This window comes from Pimephales promelas, chromosome 19 (assembly GCF_988280905.1).
Source record: "Pimephales promelas chromosome 19, fPimPro1.hap1.1, whole genome shotgun sequence".
In the NCBI taxonomy this organism is placed as follows: Eukaryota; Metazoa; Chordata; class Actinopteri; order Cypriniformes; family Leuciscidae; genus Pimephales; species Pimephales promelas.
Genome location: NC_142787.1, coordinates 8,383,554 through 8,411,540, shown reverse-complemented (window position 1 = coordinate 8,411,540; position 27,987 = coordinate 8,383,554). Strand labels below are relative to the sequence as shown.

The 27,987-nt window shown below is 41.4% G+C and overlaps 1 protein-coding gene across 2 annotated transcripts in view; it reads right to left on the bottom strand.

Moving 5' to 3' along the window:
• Nucleotides 1–7,674: 7,674 nt before the first annotated feature.
• Nucleotides 7,675–27,987, bottom strand: part of LOC120468570 (uncharacterized) — an 81,670-nt gene continuing 61,357 nt past the window's right edge. Inside the window, exons 1-3 of one of the 2 annotated variants that reach the window (XM_039657080.2) lie at nt 16,806–16,930; nt 16,319–16,423; nt 7,675–13,509 (exon numbers count right to left, since the gene is read on the bottom strand). In XM_039657080.2, coding sequence (XP_039513014.2) covers nt 12,662–13,509; nt 16,319–16,376 — 906 coding nt within the window. In that variant the 5' untranslated portion in view covers nt 16,377–16,423; nt 16,806–16,930 and the 3' untranslated portion in view covers nt 7,675–12,661. Of the gene's footprint in view, nt 13,510–16,318; nt 16,424–16,805; nt 16,931–27,987 lie in introns of those variants that run through there. The other variant, XM_089123546.1, reaches the window with a different exon arrangement.

Genomic DNA, 27,987 nt, shown 5'->3' with positions numbered 1-27,987 from the left:
ACCAACCGCAGGTGGCTGCTAAAATTTAACTCCAGGGGTGGCAGATGGCTTGCCAAGGGAAGACACATGCTCAGAGAGGCTTACAGTGGATAATACACATGAGACGGTTACCATGGGGAACCGTACGCATGGAGGCACCTAGCCAGCATCCAGAGCAACAGCAGTGGTGCCCGCATCGTCGGTGCTGGAGGACTCAAGACTTCAATGGAAGAACTGAGGAAATATCGCACTTATCCAGTCCGGGGAGTGGAGTGGCGAGCAAGCGAAGACACCTGAGCGGGTCCAGAACTGGCCGAAACGAGTACGTGAGAGGATACCGGCTCAATTCGCAGATTATAGAATCTGGCGAAGGTGTTGGGTGTCGCCCTGCAGATGTCTGTTAGCGAGGCGCCGTGCGCTAGAGCCCAAGAGGAGGCCACACTCCGAGTGGAATGGGCCGTCACACCAAGGGGGCACGGACGGCCTTGCTGCTGGTAAGACAAAGCAATGGCGTCCACTATCCAGTGGGACAGCCGTTGCTTTGAGAGAGCCCTTCCCTTCTGGCTCCCCCCATGACAGACAAAGAGCTGGTCTGAGGTCCTGAAACACCGCGATCTGTCGACATAGGTGCGGAGAGCACGTACCGGACAGAGCAGTGCCAAGGCTGGGTCTGCCTCCTCCAGGGGCAGCGCTTGCAGGTTCACCACCTGGTCCCGGAAGGGAGTGGTGGGAACCTTGGGCACATATCCAGGCCGGGGTCTCAGGATCACGTGAGAGTAAGCCGGCCCGAACTCCAGGCACGCTTCGTCAACGGAGAAAGCGTGCAGGTCCCCCACCCTCTTGATGGAGGCCAATGCAACCAGGAGTGCTGTCTTCATGGACAGAAACTTTAACTCTACTGATTGCAAGGGCTCAAAGGGAGGCCTCTGCAATGCATTTAAAACTACCGAGAGGTCCCAAGAGGGTACGAGGGGAGGACGAGGCGGATGTAGCCTCCTTGCTCCCCTCAGGAACCTGATGATCAGGTCATGCTTCCCTAAGGACTTACCTTCCACTGCTTCATGAGAAGCGGCAATGGCCGCGACGTAAACCTTAAGGGTGGAGGGCGACAGCCTGCGCTCCAACCCTTCTTGCAGGAAGGAAATCACGACCGCGATCGAACATCTCCGGGGGTCTTCTCCGCGAGAAGAACACCAATTGACGAAGAGGTTCCACTTCAACGCATAAAGGTGTCTCGTGGACGACGCTCTTGCGGAAGTGATGGTTGCCGCCACCACAGGTGGCAGCGAACTCAAACCTGCCTCGTCCCGTCCAGGAGCTACACGTGCAGCCTCCAAAGATCGGGACGAGGGTGCCACAGAGTGCCCCGTCTCTGAGAGAGTAGGTCCTGTCTCAGAGAAATAGGCCAAGGAGGTGCTGTCGCGAGGAGCATGAGTTCGGAGAACCACGTCTTGGTGGGCCAATAGGGGGCTACCAGCAAGACCTGCTCCTCGTCCTCCTTGATCTTGCACAACACCCGTGCAAGGAGGCTCACTGGGGGAAACGCATACTTGCGTGGGCCCCGTGGCCAGCTGTGCGCCAGCGCGTCTGAGCCGAGCGTACCCCCGGTCAGGGAATAAAACTGGGCGCAGTGGGACGAGTCCCGAGAGGCGAACAGATCTATCTGTGCCTCCCCGAACTGGTCCCAAATCAGCTGGACCGACTGGGGATGGAGTCGCCATTCGCCGGAGATGGGACGGACCCGTGACAGCTTGTCGGCTGCCAGGTTCCGGTCTCCAGGAATGTAAACTGCACGAAGGGACCTCAGGTGCTTCTGACTCCATATCAAGAGGTGGCGGGCGAGCTGCGACAACCGGCGCGAGCGTAGACCCCCCTGGTGGTTGATGTACGCTACTGCCGTAGTGTTGTCTGAACGGACAAGCACATGCTGGCCCGAGAGCAACGCTCTGAAGCGGTGCAAGGCGAGCCGTACTGCCAGCAGCTCGAGGCAATTGATGTGCATGAGGCGCTGGGCTCCTGTCCAGGAACCGGCGGCTGCATGCCCATTGCACATGGCACCCCAACCCGTGGTAGACGCATCCGTGGAGACAACGAGATGCCTGGAAACTCGCTGAATAGGGACCCCGGTCCGTAAGAAGCTGAGGTTCGACCACGGGAAGAAGGTTCGGCGGCACGCTGGAGTCACTGGAACTCGGAGCGAGCCGCGATGCCATGCCCACCTCGGGACTCGATCGCGAAGCCACAGCTGAAGTGGTCTCATATGAAGCAAACCGAGCGGCGTTGCCGCGGCCGCGGATGCCATATGCCCCAGGAGCCACTGAAATAGTTTCAGTGGAACCGCACTCTTGCCCTCGAACTGTCCAAGACAAGTCAGCAGTGAGTGCGCGCGCTCGTTCGTGAGCTGCGCGGACATGTCGATCGAGTCTATCTCCATGCCGAGAAAAGAGATCCTCTGCACGGGGCAAAGTTTGCTCTTTTCCCGGTTGACCCGAAGGCCCAGACGGGCTAGGTGCCGGAGCACCAGGTCTCTGTGTTCGCAAACCTGAGCTCGAGAGTGTGCTAGTATCAGCCAGTCGTCGAGATAATTCAGGATGCGAACCCCGTGCTCGCGAAGGGGAACAAGGGCTGCCTCGACGATCTTCGCGAAGACGCGAGGGGACAGAGCTAACCCGAATGGGAGAACCGTGTACTGATATGCCTGGCCCTCGAAAGCAAACCGAAGAAACGGTCTGTGTCGAGGCAAAATGGAGACATGGAAGTACACGTCCTTCAGGTCGATCGCTGCAAACCAATCCTGAAACCGAACACATTCGAAAATGCGTTTGGCCGTGAGCATTTTGAACGGTAGTCGATGGAGAGAACGGTTGCAGCAGGGTTGCAATCTCCGCTCTCAAGACCGGGGCATTGCCACGACCATCGTGGAGCGAACTCCCCTGAAACGGGGAGGAGACCGTGCGAACTGAATCGCGTAGCCGAATCTGATCGTTCTGATGACCCAGCGGGATAGCCCGGGAAGCTCTAGCCAGGCTTCCAGGAAGTGAACCAACGGGGTCATCCGAACCACAGACGTTCCCCCGGAGGGGCAGCGAGGCAGGTCGACCGGCATGCGCGCAGGAGTTACCCCGCCCGGATGCACCGTCGAAGCCCGCTCCCCGACAGAAGGGACCAGGGAAGGCAGAGCGTTCCACGGGGGTCTGTTCTGCCAGGGGTCTGGCGATAGAGGGGGAAGGGATTGGCGTAGCCCGGGGGGATCGACACACGCTCCCTTCCGCGCCCTCAGAGACAGAGAGGAATGAGTGGGCTGACGCACTGGGACGTCGAGCGCACCCATTCCAGTCTGTGGGCTCAGTGATGATGTCAAGTCTTTTTTTTACCAACTCAGGGTGCTGCCCACCCGTGGGTGAGCAGCGGGGAGCTGAGAACAAAAGATTCTCCCCCGGCCCTCCACCGGGGGAAGGAGGGGGCCTGCTACCGCCTCCTGGGAAAGACTCGACTTCGTCACTGAGCAGCCTGTGCCAGGAACGTTGCTTAGCCTGGCGTTTAGCGGGGCGTGCGGCCTGAGGGGGCTGCGACGCCTGCCTGCGGCCTCCTCCACGCCGTGGCCCGGATGAAGGCTGCTGCTGGGGCCGGGCGGGAGGGAGGGGAGCCGCAGGGGGGCGTCCTCGGCGGCGAGCAGCGGGAGGCATCTGTGCCGGCGACTGGGTGGAGGCAGCAGCTGGTCGCCGGGGCAGAATGTGTTTAATTGCCTCCGTCTGCTTCTGGGCAGTGGAGAACTGCTGGGCGAAGTCCTCGACTGCACCGCCGAAAAGGCCAACCTGGGAGAGTGGAGCGTCGAGCAGACGAGTCCGCTCAGCGCTCCGAGTGTCTGCCAGGTTGAGCCAGAGATGGCGCTCCTGGACCACACTGGTGGCCATCACCTGACCAACGGCGCGAGCGGCCACTTTCGTTGCCCCGAGGGCAAGGTCAGTGGCGGACCGCAATTCTTTAAATGCCGTTGGATCAGTCCCGCCCTCGTGCATGTCCTGCAAAAAAAAAAGACCTGCAAAGTGCTCATCGCATGCAAAGCGGAGGCCGCCTGTCCCGCCGCTCTCTAGGAACGCGCCGCCATAGCAGACGAGAACCCACAGGCTTTGGATGGGTGCTTAGGAGGACCACGGGAGGAGGCGCTCTGTGGACACAGCTGCATCGCAACAGAGCGCTCCACCGGGGGCATCCCAGTGTACCCACGGGCGGCCCCACCATCGAGGGGGGGAAAGGCGGGGGAGAGATCGCGCTCTCGAGTGGACAGGGGAGCCCCCCAAGAGCGCGATAACTCCCCCGCATGCAGCTCGGGGAAAAAAGGTATTGGAGTTGGCCGTGGCCTTGCGGCGGCAGCTTTATCCAAAAACCAGTTATCCATCCGTGAGAGATCGGGGCAGGACGGAGGTTTCCATTCTAGCCCGATACTCCCAGCGGCTCGAGACAGCATGGCCGTCAGCTCGGAATCCGACGCGGACAACGCTGGTACTCCCGAAGGAGGCAACGCAGCCGCATCCTTCTCTCCCGAGGACTCTAGCCCGCCTAGTGATGCTGTGATAGACATCACATCATCATCTGGAGCGCTGCCCGAAGCAGCCGGCGCCGCCGAAGAAGCAGCCGACTGAATCGAGCTAACGCTCGCACTGAGGCGGGAGGTGTGGCCCGAGGAATCGTCGGGGCTTTATCCCACACAGTCACCGTTAAATTACCGGGTCCCCGGGTCAACGGGCCCCCTTTTGTGAAGGAAGCCGATCGAGCAGGGGGGACCGGGGCTCTCACTCTAGTGAGATCAATGAGCCTCGACCTCAGTGTAGAGTTGGTCATGTCCCCACAGAAGGAACATGAGTCATCCACGAACGCTGCTGCTGCATGCTGAATGCCCAGGCATACAAAGCAGCGATCGTGACCATCAGATGACGACAGAAATCTACCACACCCAGAAGAACACGGGCGAACCATCTTTAAAAAGACGTGCCACGTGCAGCTCTTTCAATGAGAGGAGGAAATTCACTCTTTCAGCGCTGAGGCGACCAGGGAGAAGCGCAAAGTCTGGCAGACCACTGCACAGATCGCAGGCGATGCAGAATCTCGCTGGGTACCGCCGTCACACCAACACTGAAGAGGACGCTCGTCTCGAAGAGTCTTGAAACAGTGAGAATGGCTTTCAGGAGTGAAGAGGTTCTCTTGGCTCCGAAGCGAAAACATACTGCGGTTGCATTCACTTCCTCCTTTTATACTCACGGAGTAGGGCGGAGTACGCTATGCAAATTTCCGCAGCCCCAAGGCATTGCATGCCATTGGCTCGTTTTTAAATACTCGAAGAGGATTGGCTTTCTATGCGAAACCCCCAATCTCCGTCACTTCTGACGTAACTCGAAGTGACTACGAAAGGGAACCCCCATTCTCCGTCATTCCGACGTAACTCGAAGTGATTACGAAAGGGAACTAAAAATATTACTATTTCTCAACGGTCTCAATACAGGGTAACTGTCCATAAAATATTTATTATTATTATCATCATAACAGACTTTGTTAGATAGTACATGACATAATCCAACAAAGTCTGTTACTTTTAAACCGGTTATGATGTTCTGGCGCTCTTTGTATGTGTGTATGCAATGTATTTTTCCCCTCGGGGCTTGCCGTAGATGGGTCGCGCACTTGATAGGCGGGTGTTGCGGGTTTATGGAGGTCTGATGTGTGGTATAATAAAGTGGAGAAGAGTTCAAACTGCTATGTTTATTATTTATTGAAACTGCTACCCTTACACCTTGAAGGTTAAGTTCCCCTGCTGGCTATTTTCTCCAATACCGAGACCGTGACTAGGCGCAGTTGTGCACGAATTGTCTATGCACGCGCGAGGTGTCTAGAAGATTATGCGCATGACTTGACAGAGCTGCAGTTGTGCTGGCACAACAGAGCAGCAGTTGTAACTAGGCAGGTATATTGATCATTAAATCAGAATTTTGTAGTCTTGAATGATTCATTCAGTCATATTCATGCATTCATTGATTTATGTCACTTGTTTAAGTCATCTAAAAAAAAATAAAAAATAACCTTGATTAGGCAAGCGGCCGCTTAGTTCGCTTATGCCTCGGGCTGGCTCTGTATACAGTACTGTGCAGACATCTTGGGCACACTAGTATTTTCGCCTCAGAGAAATGGTTTTAAGCCAGTTATTTATACATTTTGTTGTAGTGTCTCAGTAGGAAATAACAGTTTACATTTCCAGACATTAATTGTGCCATTAATTGTAATAATCCAGTGAAATTTTTGAATGCACAAGGATTCTGACAATAGCCAATGCTCCACACAGAGGTCGGATCTCACCATCATCGAGTGCATCTGAAATTATATGAAGAAACAGAAAAAACAGAGACTAAGACCAGAAGAACTGCGGCAACATCTCGAAGGTAGTGCCTGCCTGCCTACAAAGCTACAGCACTGTGAAAAAGCACTTGTGTAAAAATGCTGTAAATGAGAATGTTTTCAAAAATAATGCTATAATCATAAATAGATTTTATTTATCAATTCACTTTTATTAGTTAACTATTATTAATTGTTATTAACTTTTAACAGTTAACTAAATCAAATCAATAGGTGTTTAGTACCCTTTACGTTTAAAACAGCTTTTGTCCAGGTATTGCACACAGTTTTTAGTTTTGCAGGTTTTTTCAAGCGTCTTTGGAAACGTTGCCGCAGTTCTTCAGGTCTTAGTCTCTGTTTTTTCTGTTTCTCCATATAATTTCAGATGCACTCGATGATGGTGAGATCCGACCTCCGTGTAGAGCAGTGGCTGTTGTTAGAATCCTTGTGCATTCAAAAATTTCACTGGATTATTACAATTATTGGCACAATTAATGTCAGGTGTTTAGTACCCTTTACGTTTAAAACAGCTTTTGTCCAGGTATTGCACACAGTTTTTAGTTTTGCAGGTTTTTTCAAGCGTCTTTGGAAACGTTGCAGCAGTTCTTCAGGTCTTAGTCTCTGTTTTTTCTGTTTCTCCATATAATTTCAGATGCACTCGATGATGGTGAGATCCGACCTCCGTGTAGAGCAGTGGCTGTTGTTAGAATCCTTGTGCATTCAAAAATTTCACTGGATTATTACAATTATTGGCACAATTAATGTCAGGAAATGTAAACTGATATTTCCTACTGAGACACTACAACAAAATATATAAATAACTGGCTTAAAACCATTTCTTTGAGGCAAAAATACTAGTGTGCCTAAGACTTCTGCACAGCACTGTATATATATATATATATATATTTTTTTTTTTTTTTTCCACTCTTTTTTTTTTCAATATTATCAGGTTTTTCACAATCAGCTTTGATTATAGGGGGAGACTTCAACACAGTTATTAATCCAATACTAGATTAATCTAACACCTCAAATTATATGAAAACCTGGCACTCTACAGAAATTATAAAACAATATATGACGGATTTTGGACTTGGCGATAACTGGAGACAGAAAAATCCTACAACAAAAGAATATACATACTTCTCTCCAGTGCATAAATCATAGTCTCGTATAGATTTTTTCTTAACAAGTAATTCCATTATGTCCAATATTTTAAACACAACGATTGAACCCATTATAATTTCAGATCATGCTCCAATACTCTTACTCTTTATAACAACAGAAACGAAAAAAACTCACATAGATGGCGAATGAACACATCACTACTGCAAGACCCAGAATTTAATGAATATTTTATAAGAGAGTGGAAATCTTTCATTAGCATAAATAAAACCCCTGATATATCCGCTACAACTTTATGGGAGACAGCCAAAGTAGTAATGAGAGGAAATATTATATCATACTCTACGTATAAACATAAAAAAGATAAAAAATTAGAAAAAGATCTGGAAGATAAAATAAAAATATTACACCAAACTTACTCACAAAACCAAAATGAACAAATATTAAATGAAATAAATCAAACAAAGAATCAACTTGACAGTATTACAAATAAAAAAATAGAATTTTATAAACAACGTTTAAGGTTAATACATTTCGAATATAAGGACAAATCAGGAAAATATTTAGCCAATTTGCTGAAACGTAATAAGGAAAAAACCCATATATCTACAATTAAAAACGAGAATAAAATAATTCATAACCTGCAAGATATCAATACAACTTTTCAAACATTTTACAAAATAATGTAACACTCTCCAACAATATAACATAACAATATAACATAACAATAACAATAACAATATAACACTCTCCAAATTAAGCCTAGCACAGAAAGAAGAATTAGAAAAACCAATAACAGAGGATGAATACAAGAAAGCTCTCTTTGCATTACCAAATAATAAATCACCAGGTTTAGATGGCTTCCCCCCAGAATTTTATAAACATTTTTGGTCAACTATTTCACCACAGTTTTTAGAAATGTCAGCAGACATTAAAAACAGCTCATCTATCCCACCACATATGAACACGGCATTAATTTCTGTTTTACTAAAACCAAATAAAGACCCAACATTATGCACAAGCTATAGACCCATATCCCTGATCAATACTGACATAAAAAAAATAATTAGTAAAACCCTAGCCTCACGGTTAGAAACAGTCATCTCAAGTCTTATTCATCCAGACCAAACGGGATTTATTAAAGGACGTCATTCATCAGACAACATACGTCACTTATTCAATATAATGAATAACAATAAAACACAAAATACTACAATTATTGTGTCATTAGATGCGGAAAAAGCGTTTGACAAAGTCAATTGGAATTTTCTTTTTGCCGCTTTAGATAAATTCGGTTTTGGAGAGTCATTCGTTCACTGGATTACATTGTATAGTACACCGAAGGCTTCAGTCATCACTAACGACATCATATCACCATCATTCCAGTTGCAACGAGGGACCAGACAAGGATGTCCACTCTCTCCACTCCTTTTTGCAATATTCATAGAGCCCTTAGCAGCCGCAATAAGACAAAACGATAATATCACGGGATACTCAACGGATAAAATCACTCATAAAATCTCATTATATGCTGATGATATTTTATTGTATTTACAAAAACCAGAAAAATCTCTCGTAGAAGTTACCAATGTCATTAATAATTTTTCGAAAATATCAGATTACTCTATAAACTGGTCCAAATCTACAATTCTGCCCATAAATAAAACATTGCAGTATGTAAAAAACCTAAATACTCCATTTAATATAGGTAATATCACATACCTGGGAATACATATCTCTCCCAATTTATCTGACTTATTTAAACTTAATTTCATTCCATTACTGAAAAATGTAGAAGATGATTTAAAACGTTGGATGAATTTGCCATTATCCCTTATAGGAAGAATTTCTACAATAAAAATAATCATATTACCCAAAATTAATTACCTATTTACAATGATACCAATTCAACCCACTAAGAAATGGCTAGACACATTAAATACAAGAATAAATAAATTCTATTGGAAAAACAAAAAACCAAGAATAAGCATCGCTACATTACAGAAAAATAAAGAGATGGGAGGATTAGGGGCACCCAACTTTTACTATTATTATCTAGCTGCACAATTACAATATCTCTACAAATGGATAAATGGCAATCATATTCACAACTCGTGGTTAGACTTAGAACAGGCAGATTGTAAAAAGATTTCATTATCTGATTTACCACATATTACTGAGGTTATTAAGGCCCATGATCTATACAATAATATGACAATTCGTACAACATTATTAGCATGGTGGAAAAGTAATAATATAACTCATAATTCAATAACACCGCACTCCCTCTCTCCTATATGGCATAACCCAGATTTTACTATTAATAAATCTACACTTAGTAATGAAAAATGGAAAACTGCAGGCATCACATATTTGCATAATGTATTTCTAAATAATAAATTCAAACACTTTTCAGAGTTGACGGAAAAATATAACCTAGGGAAAGATCAGTACTTTTATTACATACAAATTAATCATGCTATCAGATTTAAGATTGGCAACCTTCTTCCTAAATCTCCACCTCTTATTGAAAAAATAAAACAAATCAGCAACACAAAAAAATTATTATCCAAATTATACACTATACTAATAAATACAGATACAACATATTCAATACCTATTAAACAATGGGAAAATGATCTCAACATAATCACAGATGCCGAATTTTGGAAAGAAGTTAGCTTAAATACATTTAAGATTAGTAGAAATACCAATGTACAATTAATTCAATTTAAAGTAATATACAGAACACACCTAACCCAACATAAACTGTTTAAAATGGGACTGTCAAAATCAAACAAATGCGAACACTGCAATCTAAATGTACAAGACGATTATTTTCATGCTATCTGGTCTTGCCCCCCAGTTATTAAATTTTGGAGAGAGATTACTGGTAAACTATCTGAATATCTTAAATGTAATATCCCGGCAAACCCGTCATTATGTCTTCTAGGAGACACATCAAAAATAAACCCTCCACTGGTACATGCATCACCCTTACTTCTGTCTCTAGTTATCGCCAAGAAAATTGTCCTAATTAACTGGAAAAATAAAAGCAGAATCAGTATTATTCAATGGCAGCACTTATTAACAGATCATATTACTAAAGAAAAACAGACGGCGACCCTTAAACACAAACTAACTAAATTCAAACAAATGTTTGGTTCCATTTCAGAATCATTAAACATTAATGTGCCCTGATAGGTGAATTAGAGCCTCACCAGTTACCTATGTTAAATATATGATACGCATACCATGCATATTAATACTATCGAATACCCAATGAATATACTTTAAATTTGAGTTAACATAGCATGGAATGGGTAGTTGGATTAAAGACATGTGACATACTCGTGGTATTGCTCTGCATTTTAATCTTGCATTGTATTAGTTAACACATCGCGTATGTGTAGGGCGTGTGCGTAGGCCTAATAATATAATTTATGTTAATACCTCTTATTATGCTTCTAAATATTCTTCTTGTTATGTATTTAAATCTTGCTATTATTAAATTTCCTAAGGTCTGTAGGTGGGTGTAAGTGATGTTATGCGTATGAACGTCAGTATATATGTCTAGGCTTCATTATGTGTATGTTCGTGGGCCAATGTATATCGTATTTATTTTGAATGACATTTAATTATTGATGTATGAATTGTGTGAAGGTCTTTTAAGGCATGATCCACACACGTCTAGCTTATAAGTATGTCATCAATTATTATTAAATGTGTGTATAAGAGTGTTTATACCAGTGTACATGTATACAGGCTTGTGTGTATGTATGTGTGTGTATATGTATGTGTTAGTGTGTGGGTGTGTGTAAATACGGGTATGTGCGTGACGAATATATATACATGTATACAATTTTTTTTTTCTCTCTCTTTTATTTATTTTTATTATTTTTTTCTCCCCCCCTCCCCCTCCCTTTTACACCTGGCTAAAATGCATAACTCAAGACTACAACCAGTGGTCATTTAAAAGTAATAACAACAATAATAATTGGACTATATCCAAGCAGAGACACGACCGGATCATGTTCCAGTGATCCGGAAGGTCCGGCCAATGTGGTTTGGTAAACTCCTCTCAGACACTTCAGTCTTAAAGTCTTAACCATGTGCAGGCAGAGACGCAGCCGGGTCATGCACAAATGATCCGGAGGGTCCAGCCATTGTGCGTTGGTGTTAAAAGAAAGGAGAGGAGGAGAAAAAAGGGAGGAAAAAAAAAAACCATTCAGGAGAGCAAGGTGCAACTGCAAACTCAAGTGAAATCAATATGCAATAGCCATTTTAACTCTTCATCCTCCCTATTTTTAATTTCTATTTTTCTTCCCCTTTGTTTTTGTTGTTTTATTTGTATAATCTTTGTACCTTTTTTTATTTTATTTTATTTATTTATTATTATTATTATTATTTTTAATTTTTTTTTATTATTATTTTTTTTTATCCCCCCTTATTTTTTATTATTATTTTTTTCTATTTAATTATTTATTTTTATTTATTTTTTTAGTATATGTGTATATGTAGCTATGTATGTATATATATATATATGAATGTATGTCTATGTATATGTATGTATATGTGTATGGATAAATGGGTATGTGTATACATGCAGATATGTGTGTATGAATATGTATGCACGTGTATGGGTTTATACATGTAGGTAAGAGAGATATAGAAGCATCCGTATTGCCATCTGTCGATTTTGATTGTATATTTGTATACGTTGGCTCACTTTTCTCCTTTTGTATTATTATTTTGTTTGTTTCTATGTTCATTTGTTTGTTTGTTTTTTTTCCTCTTACTGTTATGTTTGTTTACTTGTACTCTTTTTTTATATTGATTCCTTAATAATAAAAATATATATATATATATATATATATATACATACATACATACATATATATATATATATATATATATATATATATATATATATATATGTATATACATACATATATAAAATGAATGATAAAGACAGCCAGGATAACAAAATTAATTTGTAAAGAATATTCATGAAGATAATTAGGTTCACTACTCCCTAACATTAACAAAAAGAGTATTTCCATCTAAAATTTGAGCATTTTGACCACCCAAATTCCAACAATCTTCACCAACCCTCTATATAATAAAAAAAAAAACATTCTCTCAGATGAGGTCGCATGAAATCTCATCTTTTGATTTATAAGAATATCAAACTATTAATTTGAAAGTGATGGATCTGAACATGAACTTTGCTTATTTTATGCAACTTCGAGCAACACTTTTTCTCATGAGTCCGTAGATTAGATAACTGGGTGAAACTCTTCCCACATGATGAGCAGTGGTGCGGCTTCTCTCCGGTATGAACTCTCTGGTGTCTTTTCAAGGATGTTGAGTATGAGAAACTCTTTCCACAGTGTGAGCACTTGAACGGTTTCTCTCCAGTATGAATTATCTGGTGTGTTTTTAAGTTGCCTGATGTAGTAAAGCTCTTCCCACAATCAAAGCACATATGAGGGCTCACACCAGTATGCAAACGCTCATGCTCTTTTAAAGAGTGCAGATGTGTAAATCTCTTTCCACATGACGAACAAAAGTGAGGCTTTACACCAGTATGAACTTTAAGGTGTTCTCTTAAATTTGATGCCACAACAAATGTTTTATCACACTGATCACAGCTGAATGATCTCACTCCAGAGTGACGGCGCAGATGAGTGTTGAGAGAACTTTTAGATGTAAAACTTTTTCCACACAGAGTGCATGTGAACGGTTTTTCTCCATTGTGAATTCTCACATGATCCTTTAAGTGTCCTTTATGTCTGTAACTCTTTCCACACTCAGAGCAGGTGAAAGATGCTTTGACTCCAGATTGTCCAGCTTGTTTTTGTGTGATATCCTCTTCGTTCTTTAAAACAGCTGTATTTCCATCTTCATTTTTTAAATTATGAGGTTTTTGAAACAGATGTAGTTTGTCTTCATTTTTATATGTCGGTTTTACATCTTCATTTGTGAAATGATGGTGTATGCCTTCATTCACTTCGATCAGGTCTGAAATCAACATATGCAATTCCCAAAATTCAATTAAAAAAGGACAAATGAGAAACAAAGAAATAAAGTTCATTCTAAATTTAGCACAATTCTAGTTGACAACTGAGTCTATTTCTATATCTATTTTAGTCTATAGTCTATTTTAATCTATATCTAGTTTGAGATGTATTGATATATTCTCCTGAGAACCAGAACTAGTTTGTTTTTTTATGGCATTACATTATTTGGAGCAAACAAAACAAAATGGTTAACATTTTATGCTATGTCCTCTGTATAGGACACTAGTACTTAGGCTAGTTATTAAAGCAGCTTTATGCAGTTTTTTTGTTTTTTTTTTTACCTTAACTGTATAGCTTCAGAGTTATTGCAATGGTTATATGACTATTTTCGGGTGTCTTCCACAGTATAAAATCAATGCCCTGTTTCACAACAGAAAGTCATGTTCAAATTTTAAACCCCATAATGTTTTATAGATATTTATTTTTGACAAACAATTTGAAAATTACTTAATTTTAAATTCTAGTTACAAAATATTATCAGATTTCCTTTAGTGCAAAAAATGTGACACCAGGAGAGGGAGTTGTCAGGGCGAAACCTCCAAACATTTGATATCTCTGAAAAGCCCTGCATTTGCTCTGTACATTACAACAATACTTTTAAAACGGTGAAATTTATGGTCTCACAGAAATTTGTTAAAATATGTCCTCTACAGAGAATAAAAGGCTATGCCTGGGTCTCAGAAGTATCAGTTTTCATTTTAGGGTGTTCGCACACTAGGCAAGATCTGACCGTGCCCGGACATGTTTGACCTCCAAAATCTGGTTCTTTTAGCTTTGTGTGATCGTTCTGTACCAAGCCCCAAACATTTTCTATTACTTTTTTCTATTAACTCGAACAGCTCAATCAGGGACAATTGCTCCCAGTGTGAGTAATACACCCTTAATATTCCCTATCAGTCATTAAAGGGGTCATGACATGAGAAACCAAATTTGCCTTGATCTTTTGGTATATAAGAGATCTATGTACTATTAAAACTTCCTGCAAGTTTCATAGCTTAAGATGTCCTCCCGATTATAAACGAACCATTTATTTAATCAAGCTCTAAATACAGCTCGTTCTAGATCCATGGTGCGAAGTGACGTCGCGGTACGAAGTGACGTACCAGTCGTTTGCATATGACTGCCTCAGGCGCAAGACAACTACGCCTCATTTCGCATCATCGCATGCGTTGTCATGCAGCGAGTGGGTCTGTTTACAAGATGACTGTGATGCCACGCAGATGTGCTGTTGCTGCTGTGGACAAACAACATGTTTGAATACGCTGCCGAATGATTCAGACGTCAGGGAAAGCAGTCGGATGCAGTTTATTTGCAGCATATGCAGCGCGCCAAAGCTTTATTTGAACGGTGAGAGAGATGAGTGTGACAGGGCGCATGTTACTGAAAGAACGTGCAGCAGAGAGCGAGCGAGCCGTGCATGCGCCTTCAAACTGTCTTGCTCTCTCTCCCTCCCTCCCTCGCGCATATGAAAAAAATCAATTGAGAATTGACACGATGGTAAAAGATTGGAAGACCGAAGTTTCACGTAGTGCAGCATTGTGTAGCCTACATGTGATATAAAATGATTAACATAATTTATGCATAAGCAGCACTGACGTGGCCAATCATAACAGTATTCGCCTTATTCACGGCAGCGCCATCTTTGATTTTTAATGAGAATGAAAGCGAGGCCGTGAGGGATAGCATCTCTTCAATGGGCTGTACTGTTATTTAATGTGTTTTCGGATTTTTCTGCTCATGAAACACTAAAAAAAATACCTTTCATACCTGTCATGGCGCTGCTCTGAATAAGGTCTATAGGCGGTAACACTGAAGTCTTAGGCCTCGTTTACACTGCATGGTTCAAGTGACCCAAATCCGATTTTTTCCTCTCATGTGGCACAGATCGGATATGACCGGTGAACGTGTAAGCAGGAAAAAAACGCATGGATTCCGATTTTCTCAGATTCAGGCCTCATTCATATGTGGTAATAAATCGGATATGAATCAGATACGTGCATTTGCGTGTGCCATGTAAGCAGACAAATCGGATATTCCCCAGTAAATGCGAGTCATGCGTCATTAAAAACTGTGCGATTATAGGCGCGAGCCGCGCGATGGAAGAAAAGATAAACACAGTGGAGCAATGCGGAGGTTTCATGTCTTGAGTGTTTGGGGTGAAGAGTGCAGGCAAAAATGCAGGGTTGTTACAGAAATAAATCCGTTTTTCAAGACATTTCACGAGATATGAGGCATCGTTTTAAGTGCTCATGGCCAGAGCCTCTCCTTTTTTCTCCGCCATACGAGACCAATGTTTTGATGACTTATTGAAATATTGTGGAAAGAAAAAAATTTATTCGCATCTGCATTCATTGAATTTCGTGCTGTTTTGCTTAATTTCCCGGTTCAGAACCATCAGAAGGTCTGCATTTGGTAGTTTCAGCAGTGAATGCAAAAATCAGATATGGGTCACTTTTAAAAGATGATGTAAGCAGGTCGTCAAAAAAAATCAGATATAGTCAGAAAATCGGATTTGGGCATCAAGACCTGCAGTGTAAATACAGCCTTAAAGGGGAAACACCCCAAAACAGACTGTTTGAATCAGAGGTGAGAAACAGGGTGTGAAAATGTCTTAAATCACTACATATTTTTTAAAAAAAAATTGCACAAAAAACTACAGTAATACTATAATTGCACCTAAGGGAACATAATAAAACAAAACAAAAAAACATGTCATGACCCCTTTAATGAAAATTAAGGAAAACACCAACCTATTTGTTCCTCTGTATCTTCATCTTTTATTCTGGAGGGTTCTTCCTCAAACTCCATCTTTAAAGTAGTAACGTTATGTCAGTAGTTTCTCCTGCTTGCTTCTCCTGTGGCAAGATGAAAGTTTAAATAATGGGTAATATTCCCATAAAGAACTCAATGTTTAGAAACAATTCGACTGTGATTTTTATGTTGCTCAAACATTAGATATATTATTTACATGCATTTACTGTTTACCACGTTTCTTTTGTTCATTAAATAAAATGAAAACTCAACTCATAATCTTTACAGATTTAATGTGAAAAAAAAAAAACAGTCAGAAACGAGTTTAACCAGAGAACGGGCTCTGGTTTAACTAACTTTACGTTTCGTTTTTACGAGCCAAGTCGGTTCATTTCGATTAATTTCTGAATGATTCGCTAAATTAACTGACTCGTTTAGATTTAGATTTCTCCTAATAAATTATAAAAATAAATGTAGCCTACTCACAGTCTAAAAAACACAGCAGATTATACAGAAGTATGAAGGGGCTGTGATACACTTTGTTGTCCCCTTTCCTCGATCATATATATTATGCCTATCACTTCTCTTCTTCTCCTACACTCGGTATGTGTCTCATTGCTTGCACGAGCGCCCTCTACTTGCGGAAACCAATTCCAGAACTATAACCTTCATAGATAGATATAGATACAAGATAACTAAAATCTGTATCATGGTTGAGATTATACAAACTCTATAATCTTCCCAAAAATGTTCGATTTTGGATAAAGATTGAAACTTTAAATATCTGCTAAAGAGTTTGCTAATGTACCACTACCATCTGAACTCCTCCAAACTGCAGCTGAAGTTGACTTTAATATAAACTTTTAAAGTTTGATGGCAAGTATTGTTATAATGCAAAATGTGAGAGTTAGTTAAGAGATATGAAGATTTACTTCAGTCCTGTCCAGGCAGCTTATTTCAAGTTGCCTGATTTAGCATTCTCCCAATAAAAATAAAATCAGTCCTTAGCCAACAAGGTTGATGAACTGAGTGAATGGGTCTCTTTTAGGTAGGCTAATGCCTGATAAAAAGTTATTGCAATGTCTTGCCTAAGTATAACCTATTTAACTATTGTATGATGTTTATTAAATTAAGTGCACAAAAAACATGCTTGAAATATTAAATGAATGCTTAATAATTCCATAATAAAACAACTATTTTTAGCAATGTATTTTTTAATAAGAAAAAAAAAAGCAACATTGTAGCAACATACGTTCGGTAAAAGTAATTTATTATGTAAAATTTACATTAAGTGTGGTATCGTGTATAATATAAGAATACTATACATTAAAAAAAAATAAAAAAAATAATTGTCATGCTAAGTACACACAACATTAATTGAAACATGCAATTGGCATGCTAGCAGACTATCAGGTAGATGTAGGGGAGACCGGGGGCAATTGTAATATATTTTACATTGTCCTTATTAACTCACAAAACTCCTTTAGATAGACTAGTCATCTTTTGATACAAGAAACATACAGTATATATATATATATATATATATATATATATATATATATATATATATATATATTAGGGGTGTGCAAAGCAACCGGTATTTGTATCTGTATTTGTATTTGTTCAGGGAGGAAAAGTATTTGTATTTGTATTTGTATTCGAGTAAAATTCAAAATAGGCATAAAAATCTTTAAAAATACTTTATAGTGTATGGATTCTTTAATTATATCCATTATAATAATTATGTATATGCAATATTGGTTGATGTTTTTCTATAAATCCAGCAATGAACATGTAACAAGAAAAGTCATTGAAAAGAAAATAGCAGTCATCCATTACCTCATGAACCATGGTTAAACCAACAACTAATAAAATACAATTGTGAACATTATGAACCCCAACACCACGGTGGAGGACGCTGAGTAGACCGAATAATGCCGAGTTCAGACTGCATGATTTTAGCCACGATTTTGGCTCGCCGACAGGTTTTGAGAAATCGCCGACAAATGCCCGAAATCACAGGCAAATCGGCGCTCGTTCACGCGAGTGACAATCACGCAGTGTGAATGAACAAAGACGCGAACTGAGAGAATCACCGACGAGTCGCCGACGCCCGTGAGATATTTGGCATGCTAAATATCTGGACCTGTCGGCGATTCAAAATCCTGCTGTGTGAAAAGTGTTTTGACTGAAAACTACATCGGCGATCACCGGCAGCCAGTGAGAGAGCAAGATACAGAGCAGCAGGGAGTTCGGGGAGGAGTTATAGATCACATATCAACATGATATGGCATTGTTTCAGGAAAAAAAGCTTCTTCTCGGTCTATTTGGACACAATAAATGGAAGAAAAATTAGTAGAAATTTGGCAGGAGCACTCGTGTCTGTTTCACCAGCTGTACCACAACCGGGTCGAAAAAAAAAGTCTCACGTGAGAACTCCGGTCTTGCACGTGTGGTGTCGCGCGTTGTTTCCTTTTCATATCTCACGCGTGTTTGTTGTGAAATGTAGTTTGCGTGCAGCGTGCTAGACAGAGTCTGTCGGCGATTTTTCTAAAGTCATGCAGTGTGAAACCTTCTGTCGCCGATCCATCGTCCAGTGTGAACACAGCAGCGACTGAATGCTGGCCAAGATAGTCACGCAGTGTGAAAAGAGCAGCGACCTGACTACTTTGAAAATCGTGCAGTCTGAAAGAGCCATAAGTTTAGGGATAATTTATAGTGAGGAGGTTATGAGCCCGACGCGAAGCCTGAAGGGTTTGTATTCGCTGCCTCGCTCTACATTACCCCGCTTATTATATGGCTACCTACCAAATAAATCAATAATTTGACTCAAAATATGGATATAAAAAGGAGTTTGTGGATTTAAAAAACGATTGTATCGCCTCCGCTAAAAAAGAAAAATAGTCCGTTCTGTCTCTACGTTTAGAATCCATGGCAACGCTCTGTTTTTCATGGCAACGGTGTGTTATACTTATAAGCAGCGGCCTGTTATAATAACAGACCGCATTCTACATTAGAATTCAACCAAGCCATATAAGAAACAAATAATTACCGTTACTGAGCTAACAGAGCTACGTACACGGAGCGAAAATGAGAGCACCCGTCTACAGACGTCAATAATGGAATATACTCCCGATCAAACTCCGCTTCCCGAAAGTTATAAACTGCCTCCGGAACCTAGTTAAGGTACAAACAACTATTCAACAAAAATAGTGATGCAGTTAAGTGATTTTTTCGCTCAGCCGAGCCCTCTCTGTTGCTGTGTGGAGCAGCCTGTGTCAGTCACCTCTTCCTGAACGTCACTCACTCAACTCGCGCACTGCGGAGGAACGCAGCTTTTTGATATAAAGTATTTCTTGTTCCCGAATACAAATATATTTTTAAGTATTTGTTCGGAATAAGTATTCGTAAAAAACACATTATTTGTGCCTTTCCGAATACCGTATTCGGATTCGGCTCCACCCCTAATATATATATATATATATATATATATATATGCACTAATTAATAATACAATTTATTTATTTTCACTTATAAGAACAAGACTTAAATATTTAATTAAAGGGGTGATGAACTGAGAAATCAAATTTTCCTTGAGCTTTTGACATCTAAGAGGTCATCATATGATAAGAAATATCCTGTAAGTTTCAGACATCCTGAGAAAACATCCTTGTTAGTCCAATATTATTTTATTTTGCTTTTATTGACACCAGCCTCAGCAAAAGACTCGTTTTTCAAAGTGGGGAACTATGACGTCAAAGAGGATAAAACACCACCCCTGCAGGAGAAGATCAACACCTACTTCAACACGGCCGGTTTAGCCCCACCTACCAATTCGCGCATTCCACGCAGATCTAAATAACATAAATGCCTACCCCGTGATGACAATCCGGATCGAGCTACCGAGCAATACAAAATATTGTGCAGTGCCTGGTTGTGGAAGAAGACAGTGGCTGCATATGCTCCCTCTGGATTCCAATAGGACTGCATAGATAAACTTTATTTTTAATGATGTTCCAGCTGATGAGGGTAAAACATTGTCCATCTGTTCACTTCATTTCACTGAGGATTGTTTTGTAAACAAGACTGGATTTGCAGACCGATTAAGAGTAAAGAACGGTGCTGTGCCAGCTCTATTGAATCTGACAGGAATTGTGCAACACACTTTGGGTCGAATTCCGGTTGCCATTTTACAACATTGGACGTTTTCAAAACAATTTACCCCAAGATCTATGGAGCAACATAGCAAGGACGATGGCTGCCCCCGGATCAGGCACACCAAGGTCCCGGCAGGATGTAAAGAAAAAATGGCATGATTTTTCAAGCCAGGTTAAGGTGAGAGGTTCTGCTGTCCTTAGAGACCGGGCGAGGACAGGTGCGGGGACTAGTTCAGTGCAACCCTTAACAGCACTTGAGGAGAAGGCACTGGCGATCATGGGAGACATAGTCTTACATGGAATCCCTGGGGGGATTGACGTTAGAAGAGGTGAACAGGCCTCATATTCCAGGTCATCGCCTTCCCCCAATGTGCCATGCTCCCCAGACACCGAGCCACCTGCAGCACTCTCCTGGCAGCCCCGAGCCGGAAGGGTGCACTACGCCACTACCTCCCTTACACACGTCTTTGCCAGGACTTCGCTATGGTGTTCCGATAGGCTCTTTAATATAACTTTGCAACATGCACTCGTCTCAATGAACGTCTCATTCAACGTCTTTTTTTATTTTTATTCTGCTATTTATTTCTATTCAACTTATGACGCAGACGTGACGCTGACGTCAAGCAAATCACGCGTGGCAGTGAAGTGTCGAGTCAGACGTCACGCGTCATTCACGTGTGGCAGTGAAGATATTTATTGTTACACGAATTTAACACGCTATCCACAGTACAGCACGGCTCAGTGTAGCGAGTGTATCGTGCGTTCTGATCGGCTCTTTAATATGACTTTGCAACATGCACTCGTCTCAATAAACGTGGCACTTGCGTCTGTCTTATAACGTCACGTCTGCGTCTGTGATTGTGTTCATGTTTTTCTATCTTAATGGGGACTTCAACCAGACTGAATGCAAAAATTCTTGATTAAATAGTCCACAGGGGTTGGTCCACACACAAACCTGGTCTAATCTGCATTAAACCACTTTAAACGTTCTTTTAATGATTTTTTTATGGGAGTAAAATGCTTAATAACGTGTAATTAAATGAGTTGCGTTCATTTTTATTTATTTATTACTTTATTGTTTTATTATTTTATTTATTACTTTATTTACCATAATGATTTATAAATGCATGCAAAATTATCTGTGTACTTGATAAATGTTGCAGATATTACAAAAGAATGCCTTTCAACTTGTTTGTAAACTTCAGAATTAAATAAATGAGTAGCCATTTCTAATAAAAAAGAGTCTGCAAGTAGCCATTAAATAAGCGCATTTAGTTTCGTATTTGTTATAATGTTATTTTTTTTCCATCTGTGATTATGAAAATAGATACTGTAGGCAATATATATCGAGAGACGTGGGTCGACAGAGATGATTTTGACCACTTCATTAAGTTTTTTTAGAAGAAAGGCTTTATTTAAAGTAAATTTCGTTTTGTATAGCCTAAATTGTATTCATTTTAATAAATTTTTCATCAACCAATTGCCTGGATTTAATAAATAAAGCAAATATAACAGACAGCCATAAGCATGGAGTTGCACGCGGCCGCGGTAACTCGTTAACTAAACACATCTCGTCATAAATGAAACGAAACTATGAGAAATAGGCTTAGCCTAAAAAGTAATCTATTTATTTTAGTTTTGAACTGTTTCGTTTAAAGACATTTCAAGCTTTCTAAAGCCTGAAATGTCTTTAAATGAAACAATTCAATAAAAATACATTTCAAGCGTTCTTATAGAAACAATTATTCAATATTAAAATAAAATGTATAGTCTTTATGTCGTTGTTTTGTTTTGAGTTTACGCTCAATATATAAAGGAATTAATAGAGATGGACAAAAAAAATAACCACATTTTCTCCCGTTTGTTGCGCCCCAATTGTCATGTTTCTATTCCCCACCAGTGGGGCGCGCCCCACACTTTGAGAAACACTGCATGGTTTAACATTATATTTGAAAATATACAGAATTATAAGGTGTTAGTACAATATATTGCATATTACATAAGACATTTTCATATATTTAAAAATGTGAGACAATATATTTAATGTATGTAATATTCAGTGATTTCAGTGATACACTTTAAATTCAGGGATTCAAGTTATGCGTTGCTATGGGAGTACGACGGATTTCCGTAAATATCAGGGTCACCCATGTCCTTATGTCTTAGATTACCCTTTTCATTGTTTTAAAATAAATGCCGTATATGCTTACATTTCTCAAATAGGGTATACATGATGAAATAACATCTTGTTCTTTGGGAATATTGACAAGAAACATTGTCAAACAAAAGTTTTAATAAGATAATTTGTGTGAATTAATATTTAGGCTACTATTTGAAAAAAAATATATGTATAAGCAAGGTAAAAACACTTAATTTATAAACAAACATAATTGAAGAGCAGTAGGCCTATGCATTCCTTATGAGCTATTTTTTCCCCCGCAGCAGACGCAGACGTCACGTTCGGCAGACGCAGACGAGACGTTCGGCAGGCGAACGAGTGATGTGGCAGACGCAGACGAGGCGTTCGGCAGACGCAGACGTCACGTTTGGCAGACGCAGACGTCACGTTCATTGAGACGAGTGCATGTTGCAAAGTTATATTTAAGAGCCTATCGGAACGCCATACATCGCTACACGACATCACGACGTCGCTCCACAATCTCACCATGTCGGTGTAGTGAAGAGTTGGTGAACATTGAAAAGGAGAAGTTGGTCGTGTTACAGGACATTCAGCGCCAGTTGACCATAGCAAATGAGCTCTCTCGCCAGTCTCTGGAGCTGAAGAGAGCCAAGCTGGAACTGGCCAAGCAGCAGCATGCCCTAGCAGAGGCACAATTCAACAGGCCCCAATCTCAGTACAAATCTTGCTGCCATCTGAAGGTGAGCCAGTTCTTCTTGGTTTATAGATTTTGATGTTCCTTTCCTCACAGTTCCTAATCTGATTTTGGTATGTGTTTGTCTTTATAGATGCTGAGCAACAGTCACACCAGTGACCGTGTCTGTGTGTGTTTGTATGCGCATTTTCATTAAAAATGCTTGATCATCAACAAGATTGTATGTCATTCTTAATGAGTCAACAACTGATTCTCTATTGTCATTGGAAACCTACACATAAAATCTTGCTCTATCTATGATATACCTTATTTATCCACAAGGAAATTAAGCAGTGTCAATCTAAGTGCACATTCAGATATAAAGGCTCGTTTGAAGAGGCTGCGTAAAGACATTAATTTGTAATGTACATTATCGGTGTGTTTGACGACGGGTTAGGCTATGCATGAGGCAAAGCAGCGGAAAGGGAATCCTCTGACAACCATGTGACCTGTGTTCAATGCCCAATAAATTAATGAAGATAAATCAGCAATGTGACATGGTAATTTGGGCATATGTCAACTTTTGACTCAGAAATTCTAACGTGTAGGCTGAGCTCCTTCGCCAACCTTAAGAGAAGCATGTCAATGATTGGCGTTGCATAGAAATGGACACAATGGCATGATAGAGTAAAGGTTTAAAGGATTAGAATCACACACAAAACATTTAATGGATGTTTGAAACTCCCGTTTATTTTTCAGAAAACAAAAAAAATCCGAAAACGAATCAAATGAAAAGTCCATTCAGTCATGGATGATGGTTAATGATAGCTCAGCAAGTTAATCCAAAAAGAAAATATAAATCAATCAAAAACATTTGCAATCAAAAGCTGCCTTGCCTCAACCCCGGCAGCATGTAGGGCAGCCCTCTGTGGAGGATAGAGGACCTCAACTTCTCCCTCTCCATCTTCCTCCTCATCCGCTTCCACCTACTCCTCCTCCCCTTCCGGAACGGTGCGCCTCCACGCACATCCATGTTATGGAGTATGGCCGTTGCCACCGTAACTGCGCAAGAACTGTGAGGCTTCATGCGTAGTCCTCCTGACAACTTGTGCAGGGACCGCGCAGCTTCCAGATGCCAATTGCACACTTGACAACATTGTGTGTGCGAACGTGTGCAACATTGTAGGCTCTTTCAGCCCGAGTCTGTGGGTTGGTCAGCGATGTGAATAAATATGTTCTCAGAGGGTATCCACTATCCCCGAGGAACAGGCTCTGACAAAACTCCTCTCTCTCTGCTTGTTCACCCACAGCAGAATTGGCCCAGACGAAACTGTCGTGGGTGCTGCCTGGCCACCTGTCCACCAGGTTGGAGATCACACCCTTATGGTCCACTATAACCTGCACGTTTATGGCAGCGTATCACTTTCGCGATATGTACGCCTGATCAATCACTGATGGATTGGCGATAGGGATGAGTGTGCCATCCACCAGGCCCAAGACTCTGTGCACCTCCTGGACCTCCTGACGTGTTGCTGGTAGCCGGACATAATCCCCGGCATGGCACAGAAGGGCGTTGGTGACAGTGTGGACGCACCTCCACACCGAGGTCTTGCTTAGGCCGTAGCCCTCTCCCTCAACCTCGCTCCCTGTGGCAGGTTCAGCAGCTCCATAATGAGTCGTCTTGGGAGGCGAAATTTTTTTAATATAGCCACGTCAGGCAAAATGTCAAAAGGACTTAAGTTTTTCTGAATAAAAAAATTTACATGGACTAAACGGCTCCGTCTGTCAATCTCCCGTTCCATCCTTCCCTCACTCGTGAACAAAACCCCAAGATACTTAAACTCCTCCACTTGAGGAAGGATCTCTCCACCAACCTGAAGTGGGCAAGCCACCCTTTTCCGGCTGAGGAAAAGGGTGTCGATGTACCGATCTGTTGTGGTGAAGAAGGAGCTGAGCCGTAAGGCAAAGCTCTCGATTTACCAGTCAATCTACGTTCCTACTCTCACCTATGGTCATGAGCTTTGGGTCATGACCGAAAGGACAAGATCCCGGATACAGGCGGCTGAAATGAGCTTTCTCCGCAGGGTGGCTGGGCGATCCCTTAGAGATAGGGTGAGAAGCTCGGTCACTCAGGAGGAGCTCAGAGTAGAGCCGCTGCTCCTCCACATCGAGAGGGGTCAGCTGAGGTGGCTCGGGCATCTGTTCCGGATGCCTCCTGGACGCCTTCCTGGGGAGGTGTTCCGGGCACGTCCCACTGGGCGGAGGCCCCGGGGAAGACCTAGGACACGCTGGAGAGACTATGTCTCCCGGCTGGCCTGGGAACGCCTCGGTATCCCCCCAGAAGAGCTGGAGGAAGTGTCTAGGGAGAGGGAAGTCTGGGCATCTCTGCTTAGACTGCTGCCCCCGCGACCCGGCCCCGGATGAGCGGAAGAAGATGTATGTATGTATGTATGTATAAACGGCTCCGCGGCCGGCGTCGTCTTTGATTCAACACAAGGACACGTTGGATCGCTGCCATAGTTAATCGCTGAGTCTTAATCGGTTACTGGACACCACCATGCTTACCCATTTATAGATCTTAGCCATTTTGAACCAAATTATCTACCAGATTTTAATTAGCCTATCAAAAGTGATTGCCAATTTAAACACTTTAATGACATTATGAAATAGCCTAGGCTAATTACCACCATATTAAATCTGATACCAAATAAAGTCAACTTAAATAGGCCTGTATCAATTGCGAACATATTTTATTATTAGTCTTAAAATGTCCATAACATAAAATCATTGTTGAGCCACAACATTGTCAACAAACCATAGTTTTTTGTACAAGTTACTGCGCTGCGCTGATGTCTAAAGACTGCTGCACAGTGGCGGCGACTAGCATCTTGAGCTCAAACGACACTTACGAGAGCTTACGAATGATCCAGACCAACCTTACGAAAGTGTGACTTACAGAAGATATAATTAACGTACAAACGTTTCGAGAACCATGGCATTAGGTTAAGAGAGAGGTTAAGGAATAGGTTAAGAACTACTTAGCGATAAGAACTTTTTGGGGAACCGGGCCCTGACCATTATCAGTTTGTAGCAATAAATGAAGAGATGTCTTATCAATCACAAGTTCAGTATGGCGTACCACAAGGCTCGGTACTAGGACCACTGCTATTCACTCTGTACATGCTACCATTAAGAGATATCATTAGGAAACATGGAATTAGCTTTCACTGTTATGCTGATGATACCCTGCTGTATATTTCTTCAAAACATAATGAAACTTACTAACTCACTAAATTAATGGAATGCATTTTAGACATAAAAAATTGGATGACTATTAATTTCCAACTACTTAATTTTGAAAAAACAAAGATTCTAATTATTGGACAAAAAACTTCCACAAGTAACAGCCTAGAATACTCTCTAACACTCGATGGCTGCTCTGTTAAGTCTTTGTCGTCGGTTAAGAGCCTGGGTGTGCTCTGTGAGACTAATCACTCATTTGAAAGTCATGTGTCTAGTATCTGTAGAACCGCATTTTTCCATCTTAAAAAAAATATCTAAATTACGCCATATGCTCTTGTAACGGGGTATTTAGCCCGTCATGTAGGGAAATGGATTATAGCTGCTCTGGAAGTTTGGACAACGGAAGGATCTTGGTCCTCGCTCCCCAAACGTTTTAGTCTCGTTACACGCTAATGTGTGTGTTTCTTACTTTATTGTGCGAGAAATCTAAAGATCGACAAGGGTAGGCTTCAGGTAAGATTATAAAGATAATGTCGCGCGGTGGCTTCCTGAAGAAAGATTGCATATGTTAGAACACAGTGTGTAATGCTCCTCCCTCCCCAGATCTAATAAAGTAAGCGAGACCTCCCCACTCCCTAGCAGCTATCAGTGAAAAGATATACTGTAAACAAGTACAAGAAAAAAAAACAATTAAAACAGAATTTATTTTCCTTTTGATTGATAAAGTCTTTTCAATCAAATAAAGCGATCAAATTTCAATCAAATTTTCTATTTCAATAAAGCGAGACCTCCCCACTCCCTAGCAGCTATCAGTGAAAAGATATACTGTAAACAAGTACAAGAAAAAAAAAAACAATTAAAACAGAATTTATTTTCCTTTTGATTGATAAAGTCTTTTGTCTAAATAAAGAATAAAATAAAGTAAATTTACAGTCTTTGTGTTGTCTTTTGAGTTCACAACACAACTCTCAACACTGAAATGTAAAACTCTTTCACTTGTGATATAACAAATCCCTTATGGAACTTCAAAATGAAATAATTTTCAATGGGTCAATTTGTATACCAACAAATTATCACTATTCTCAAAAGATCACCTTCAAACAATCACATTTGAACCCAACAAACATAAACATACCATCAAATTTCACCCTTGAATAAGCACTTTTGTTCACTTGTTGAATAAGCACTCAAATGTTCACTCACAATTCACAGTTTATCAGTTCAGTCACTGGCAAATCAGAAAAATACCAGTTCACAGAACGATGAATTCGTGTGCGTTGTCTGGACGTGGGTGCAATAAAAGTGTGCAAGTTCAAGTATGCACTCGACTTGGTATCAACCTTTTCACGAATGAACGGTCTCAAAAATAAAATCAACTTGAAGGTGAATTAAACCGAGATGTCACTTGAAGGGCAGTGTAACAACAATCTTCATATGGACTCAGCGAAACAGTTA